The sequence below is a fragment of the Juglans microcarpa x Juglans regia genome, chromosome 1S (assembly GCF_004785595.1).
Source record: "Juglans microcarpa x Juglans regia isolate MS1-56 chromosome 1S, Jm3101_v1.0, whole genome shotgun sequence".
Lineage (NCBI taxonomy): Eukaryota > Viridiplantae > Streptophyta > Magnoliopsida > Fagales > Juglandaceae > Juglans > Juglans microcarpa x Juglans regia.
The window spans coordinates 17,192,163-17,200,539 of NC_054595.1; the positions used below are offsets into that span (position 1 = coordinate 17,192,163).

An 8,377-nucleotide genomic window follows, 5' to 3' on the forward strand; every position below is an offset into this window, starting at 1 on the left:
TGTAATCAGTATAAATCATAGCCAGACCAATTCATAAATGCATAATACTTCCTTAATTCTCTATCTATTTCGCTAATCAATATATAGCATCACATGGGTACATCGCTAATAGAGGTAGAAACTAGAAAGGGCAAAGGGGGTAACCCAAGAGTTGCAAGAATGCACTGTGCCCAGCAAAATTTGAAAACTTGTGTACTTTTATGAGGAACAATAGGGTTAAATTAAAATATCAAGACAAACAGCTAAAGCTCAATTATAGAGAGAAGTAATGCTAAAATCAAATCAAACTGCAGAAACTTCTTTCGCTGAGATATGTAAATGGCAAACACAACTACCACAATCCTATGCGGCGTTAAATTACAGGTTTAGTTACTTGATAAGCCCTGTACAAAAATTTTTCTTTCAAGAAGATTACATCAGCATAGGTGTACTAAAAGGAGAATCTAGCAACTTCTTCATCTTCATCCTCATCTATAACATCTTCCTCCTCCGAAAATCTCTCGAAGTCGTCATCATCATCATCATCTTCCTCTTCTAGTTTTTCATCTTCCTCATCCATCATGGTTTCTCTCCTGCCTTCTTTGTCCTTCAGACCAGTGCTCAACACAACGGTTTCTCCCCTAGACTGTTCCATATCCTTCCTTAATTTATCCATGTTTTCCTTCCTGCGCTCTTCCTCCAACCGCTGCTTCTCTGCCCGTCTCTTGTCAAGATCAGCCCTATACAATGAAGAAGAGCATCAAAATTAGTAGGGATTTTATTGTTTACACGAAGTATTAAGAGAGCAATGGCATCCTCACTCAATAAAACTAGAGTGGAGGAAAAAAGGGGGATCATTTATCAAGTTCGAGCAATACCTATAGGTTTCCATGTATTCCTCAGCACTTGCTTCAATGGCCTTGAAGAAGGCCTCCATTCCAGCACCAGAGACAGCCGACACTCCAACAGAACGTAAATTCTTGTAGAACTCATCTAGCACAAGGCAAAGGCTCTGACTTAAAGTCGATGTGTATGACTGATCTGAACTTACTGCTGTTTGAAATGCCTCAAAGTCTTCCATCCACTGCATGCATATCAGCATCCAAGACCAGGATATGAATACATAACAAAACATATATTTTATGTAAGTTAAACATACAACAAAGGGAATGGAGAAATTTTCAAAGTCCCATACACAGGGTGAGAAACAGCTGTGTCCAGAGAATCTGATTTTGACCGTCATATCAAAATATTGGTTTAAAAAAGGGCAAAAGGAAGAGAATCCAATTTGAATTTTCAGAAAAGAAGATAAGTGGAGAGAAGAGAGGATGTTTATTTTCTCTCTATTTTCCCCATTTGGCTTTGAAGAGAAAGTAGCAAAAATATTTAAAATAACTAACGACCAGCTTAAGTATTTTAAGATAACCTTGACACCAGAATCAAACTAACAAAAATTTCACATTACAAGAATAACATTATCTCATTTAAAAGTTGATGCTTCTGTGTTGATAATTTATGACGTCTTTTTCTTTTTCTTTTTCGATAGGTGATAATTTATGACGTCTTATATTTGCTGAACCTTTGAAAATGCAAAGCTCCCACTTCTTTAGAATAAAATTTAACAAGTTCACAAGAAATAGAATTATCAATATGTTTAGATTTAAAGCATAGAATAGGCAAATCTTATTCAGGTACCTAGTTTGTTTGTTGTGTTTATAGGCTAAATCTGGGTTAACTCTTTTTTTTTCCTTGTTTGATAAGTTATATTGGGTTAACCCAGGGATTAAATTTAGATTGCTCAAAGAAATCCAAGAAATGATCAATTAAAATGATACCTCCAAGGCAAATTGATGTTGAGCCACATCAGTCTTGTTGAATGCCAGCACAACAGGCAACCTTGTCTTGTAAAGTATACTACAAGCATATAGCATATTGCTCATGAAAGTCACTGGGCTTGACGAACGAGGTGTATCGACTACATAAGTGATAACAGTAGGGAAGGTTGAAGCAAAAGCTTCTGTAATGATAGCACCAGAAGCCGACCAAGTGAATATTTCAATCTGTCCAGGAGTATCTACAAGAACATAATCAAGCTGATCTGCTCGGCTCTCTATAACAGAAACAACCTGGTATTGAAAATTACAACAATTATTATAGATATAAACACTTGGTGGGATATAAAGAAGAGAATAAATAAAACAACAAAAATTGAAGCAAGAACATCAACCAACTCAAAAATAAGCTGATCCTACTGCTACATAGTACCCATAGTTTTTTTTTTTTATCAGTAAACATAATTTTATTGATCATAAGAATAGGCAAAAACCCAGGTATATGGGACATATATAAGAGCGTTGCCTTAGCGTGCTAGTTCAATGCTACATAGTATCCATAGTTAAAAAAGAGCTTGGCATATGCAAGCACAGTGATGGATACCATACCATATGTTTGTTTGTGTTGTTGTTTTTTTTTTTTTTTTTTTTTTTAATGGCGGGGGAACCACCCCACGGCAGAACGCTTAAGACTCACCCAAGAAACCTAAACCCTCGGGGAGACTAGCACAGCAACCCACCGCCATGGCCTCCCACTTAAATCGCAGTTTGATCCTAGGGGAAATCGAACCTGTGACATTGGGCTCATGCACACAAGTTCGCCCTTACCACTTGGGCTACCCGCAGGTGGGTACCATATGTGTAGTCTATATGATTAAACCAGCCAAATCCAATCTAACCATTTATCCTGGGATCTTTATAATTGCGATACTCCAAAAGGGACACTGAAAAATGGGTGCAAAACCACCCATACGAGAGGTCACAGTGACGTGGCCTCATCAACAGCAGAGGTGAAGCTGGATCGGATAAGTGATGTCAGAATTCGTAGATTTTTCATGGGTAATCTTTACCTCATCAAACTTTGTAGCAAACAAGTTAAGTGATGTCAGAATTCCACCATTAGGTCCTAGATTGAACTGCTTCATCACTTCCTTGTACTTCACAGTATCTCTTATATCAATGTTAGCACCGAATGGGAGAGTCAGCACAGCAGGGTCAAGGTTCAACACATAACCCCGGATGTTGGAAGCCTGGGTGTGGCAAACCAGCCGATGAAGAAACGTTGTTTTTCCACTCCCTACGCATACGCAAAACATATCTTTAAAGAATTATCTCCCAAATACTAACAGAATCAAATATTTTTAAAATCCCAGCCACAAATAGACAAAACATAGCAAATGAACTTTCAAACAAATTTACTACTACGATTCTACTACATTACCTGCCATTCCTACAACAATAATGATAACTGGTTTCTTCCTGAAGTTGGCCGGTGAAGTTTCAGCTTGCCCAGATGATGAACCCTCAATATGCAGCTTATCCATTGACTTATTAAGCTCCTCTGTCTCCTTACCCTCTGCCTTTGATGGAGAATCAAACAATAATAAGTGATGTACACAATTCAAAATAACAAAATTAAGCTCAAAATCTGAATAGGGTTAGTCAGAACAAGCAACAAAAAAGGTGTGGAGCCCCGAAAACAACAATTTTGAGGGAGTATATAGTAGATGCTTCTGTAATTTGGAGCCAGTGCAAAGAAACCCTAAACTCGATATTAAAATTTTTTAACCTCATTGCAAATAAAACATATGAAAATGAAATACTCAGAATAAAATCAGCAAACAAAGAGATAAATATTCAAAATAGCAATACAGAGGGGGAGAGAGAGAGAGAGCACATTACTTGAGTGCTTGACGAGTCCTTGGATTCCACTTGCATTGAAACGCCTCCTTCGTTCGTTGCCTTGATGTTCAGATTGTGGAAATTAGAATCAATGTCCATTTTGCACGAAACTGCAATATGATATCCACCAACAATAGAAATCAGATTCTGAGCTTTCTTTTACTTCTTTTTCTAATTGGGGGCAATCAGAAGGAAAACTAGTTTGGACAGAAGATTTGGGGTTTAGAGAGAGAAGAGAGACCTACAGAGGAAGTAGCAAAGAGATGGATCACTGGCTAGCGTCTGAGCGTCGAAAGGGACTTTAGTAGGGTTGCTTTGTTCTGAACCCGCGTTTACACCGTCTACACGCACGTGGTTTTTATTTTTTTTTTTTAAGTAAGCTTATTGATGAAAATAAACCGTAGTATCGATTATGAAAGAAAATTATTTATCCAATAGATATGAGCGAATGTTTTCCACTGTAAAAATCTAACAGACATTTAGGAGATGTATGAAAATGAGATAACGTGAAAATTTTATAATAATAATAAGATGATTTATAAATAGTAGGGAGATAGTTTAAATTAAATATTTATTAAGTTTTGAAAAATGAGAAATAAAAAATTAAATAAAAGCTATTTTTAAAATATAATTTTTATTTTAGGATTTAAAAATGTTGAATTGTTTTTTGTTTAAAAATTTGGAGAAATTGTAATAATTAGTTTGAAAATATTGTAATGATTAGTTTAAAAGTGTTTTTGTTAGAATGATGTTTGGGAAGAAAATAAATGAAATGAGATGGAATGAAATGAAAATTATTTCCAAACATTTCCTTAAAAATGCATATCATCTACACGTTTGTTTACTTGACAAGATTACTCTTCGCAGTTTACACCCAATCACCCACCATATAACATATAATGTAAGCCTTCAAAAGTTACTAATGAGATGAACCAAGCACTTTTACCGTCCTATACCGTTGGGGAAGTGAAAGAAGCCTTATTCCAGATGCAATCGATGAAAGCACGGGGCCCAGATGAGATGTCGCTACTCTTTTTTCAGAAATATTGGCAAATAGTTGGAAAAAAGGTTAGCAAAACAGTGTTGTCTATTCTACATCAAGGTATGGTTTCTTTGGAGTTGAATGAAACTTTTATTATCCTTATCCCAAAGAAAAATAAGTCTGAAAAATTCCAAGAGTTTCTACCTATTAGTCTATGCAATGTGATCTATAAGCTAATTGTAAAGATGATTGCAAATAGGCTGAAATCTCTTTTGCCAAATATTATTTCTTCTAGCCAATATGCGTTTGTACCAAAGAGAATTATTACTAATAATATTCTTCTTGCATATGAGGTTGTTCATTCTATAAAGTGGAGAAGGAGGGAAAAATGTGGAGTTATGTCAATTAAATTGAATATGAGTAAGGCTTATGATAGGGTGGAGTGACAATTCATTGAACACATGTTGCTAAAATTGGGGTTTAATTAATGGTGTGTCTTCTTCATCCTTTGTACCCTCAAGAGGATAAGACAATGAGATCTTTTGTCATCCTACTTATTTGTTTTATGTGTGGAATGATTATTTGCTCTTATTCAAGATGTTATCATTAAGAGAAGACTTATGTGGATCAAAATTTGTAATGTCGTACTAGCAATTAGCCATTTATTTTTTATTGATGATAATTTGTTGTTTTGCAAAGTAATTGTTGCTAAAAATGAAACTATTATGGAGTTGTTACAAGTTTATGAAGATGCCTTTGGACAACAACTAAATCTGAACAAAACAAAATTATTGATTAGCAAAAATGCTGGCATAGAAGAAGTTCAAGCTATCGAGTATATTTGGCATGTCAATTCTATCCAAGCATATGATCGTTATTTGGGGTTGCCATCTTTTGTGGGGTGTTCCAAATCAGTAACTTTTCAAGATTTAAAGTTTCGTATCTAGAATAAACTACAATGGTAGAAAGAAAAACTATTACTGCAAGCTGGTAGGGAAATAGTAATTAAAGTTGTGGCCTAAGCTCTTCCAACTTTTACTATGAGTTGTTTCAAATTACCCAAATTGTTGTGTAAACAGGTCGAACATATGTTTGCTAGATTTTGGTAGGATCAAAGAGTATCTGAACTAAAGATGCATTGGGTTAGTTGGAATAAGGTGTGTTTCTAAATTGAATGGAGCTTTGGGATTTCGGGATTTGGAATTATTCAATCTTGCACTTCTTGCAAAACTGGGATGGAGATTGATGACTAATCCTGATTTGTTGTTGGCTAAGAGGTTTAAAGCCAAGTATTTTCCTAATTCTTCTTTCCTACAATCTGAAATTAGAGGTAATTCTTCTTATGTTGGAGGAGTTTGTGTACAACAAAGAATATTCTAAACAAAGATTGTTATTGGAGAATTGGAAGTGGTAAGAGCATTAATGTTTAGACTAATCGATAGATTTTAGCAAGCTTAGATCCTCTTGGTGTTCAAAGTTCTACTTTGTTACTAGCAGATGCAAATGTAAATATGTTCCTTGATGCACACCCTAGAAAGTGGATTGTTGATTTGATACAAACAGTTTTTCCCTCTCTTATGGCTGATTCAATTTGACAAACTCCTTTGCATTCTTTGGTTGTTGATAAGTTTGTTTGGGGGGCATATAAGAGTGGACAGTATACTATTAAATTTGGTTATCATTTTGGATTGGGGATAAGTACAAATTCTGTCTAGGTTGAAAGAATATAGTCCAGAAGGTGTTCAATCTATTGAAAAAAATTGTGAAATTTATCTCTTCCTTCCAAGGTTAAAAACTTTGCTTGGAGGGCTAGTAAAGATAGCCTTCCAACAAAATTAAACTTAATGAAGCAGGGTGTATTGTTAGATTGATTGTGTGGAATTTGTCAAATTCATGCTTTGTGTCTATGCTTCAAGGTAACCCAGATTTGGAATTCTAGATGCAATCAATTATTTCTTTTGTTATCTAATTCTACTTGCTTTGATGAGATAGTGTGAACTCTTATGAAAGATGATGTAATTGGTTTCATCTTTTTTACTATTGCTTGGAGTGTATGGAATTTAGAAATTAAAGTTTGTTTGAAACAACAACTGATTCACTTAAGCATGTGTTGATTATTGCCTAGAGTATGTGGTAAGTTTCAATTTGATGAAGCATTCTCAGGAAGTGTTGAGAAAAGATAAAGTCATTTTAGTGTTGAAAAGTAATGTTGAAATTTGGATTGAAATTGGACTCAAACGGAGCCATTTCACGCAACTCAATTTCAATTTTGCTCGCCCAGTGGATTTAAATGACGCTATTTAGGTCCAATTTTATACTAAACAATGTCGTTTATTGATTCTTGAATGAGGTATATTTTTAGCTTGTGATTATTTTATATTTTTGGAATATAAATTAATGAAAAAATTATTTAAATTAGTAAAATTAAAATTAAGTAAATTATTAAATGTGGATTATTTAATTAACTTATTAAAAAGACAAATAATTATATTTATATTTATAATGTTAATTACTAATTTGTTAATAATTTAGAGTATGCCAATGTATTATGATAATTGTCAATATATTAAACTTTTTAGTTCTTACATTTTGTATATGATTAATAAATAATTGTATTGGGTATTTTACAAAACGTTATCTAATAAATTAGAACTTTAATTAGATGTAGATATTAGTAATTAGTTAATGGTGAATTGGTGATAGGTTAGTTAATTGATATTCATACCATATATTAGTTAATTACATTAATATTTGCAATTGTTTTATACTCACTTGCAAGTTGCAACTTAGATATTTTACAAAAAATTATCTAGTAGAAATGTATGGAAATTTATTTATCAAAATTAATATTGAGATAGAATTTTTAAAAGAAAGGATTTCCTATATGCTATATCTTGAAGAAACACTACCGGGATCACCCTTAAAGCTCTCTAGCATAAACGGGCTGACCAAATGATTTTTATGACTTACTAACACAAGGCTCTCTATAGTTTATTGTTGTTAAAAATCTGCATTAGTGAATTTTTTACTCTTTTTTTTTTTATAAAGCAATGATACTTAAATGATTCCTTATACTTTTAATTTTGTTTATTAAGAAATTTCAATAATTTTTCCATTAGTCGATTGTTGCTTCTCTACTTTTGAATACCCTATATTTGTTAGTCATTGCTTCCTTATCTTGTTTCATTAATTGTTGTTTTTTACTAATTTTTTTTTTAGCATAAACTCATAAATTTCTCATTCATCACTAAACACCAAAACATCCAGATCTCCAAGAGACCCAAATATTTAGATCCAACAAATATAACATTTAAAAACATACTAAAGGTAATAACAAAAGCTCGAGAGTCCCAGAAAAATGTTTTCTTGATATATTGAATTAATCGACAATCTGCATGATATTCTCGGTGGTGAATTCAGAGCCCTTGTCTTTGTCCGCAACAGAGCGACCCTTGGCCTTGCAGTCGAGGAGGGACTTATGGTCCTTGTCGAGGCGGAGCTTGGTGATTACCACATTGGATGGATTGATGTCGATGTTGACCGTGGACCCATTCACCTTCTCGCGGGTGATCCGCTCGATGTGGAAATTAGAATTTGAAAAAAGTTGAATTGTTTATTTTATTTTGTGTGGAAATTTGTAATGATTAGATGAAATGAATTGAGATGAGTTGTGAAAACAAAC

General features: G+C 33.8%; 1 protein-coding gene across 1 annotated transcript; it reads right to left on the reverse strand.

The window, feature by feature from the left end:
• Positions 1-272: 272 nt before the first annotated feature.
• Positions 273-4,082, reverse strand: LOC121247031 (GPN-loop GTPase QQT2). The gene is made up of 7 exons (XM_041145364.1): positions 3,959-4,082; positions 3,714-3,823; positions 3,253-3,391; positions 2,882-3,108; positions 1,815-2,105; positions 858-1,063; positions 273-719 (listed from the first exon to the last, which is right to left on the reverse strand). Exons 2-7 carry the CDS (start codon positions 3,810-3,812, stop codon positions 431-433), a joined length of 1,251 nt encoding a protein of 416 aa, XP_041001298.1. The 5' UTR covers positions 3,813-3,823; positions 3,959-4,082; the 3' UTR covers positions 273-430.
• Positions 4,083-8,377: the final 4,295 nt, after the last annotated feature.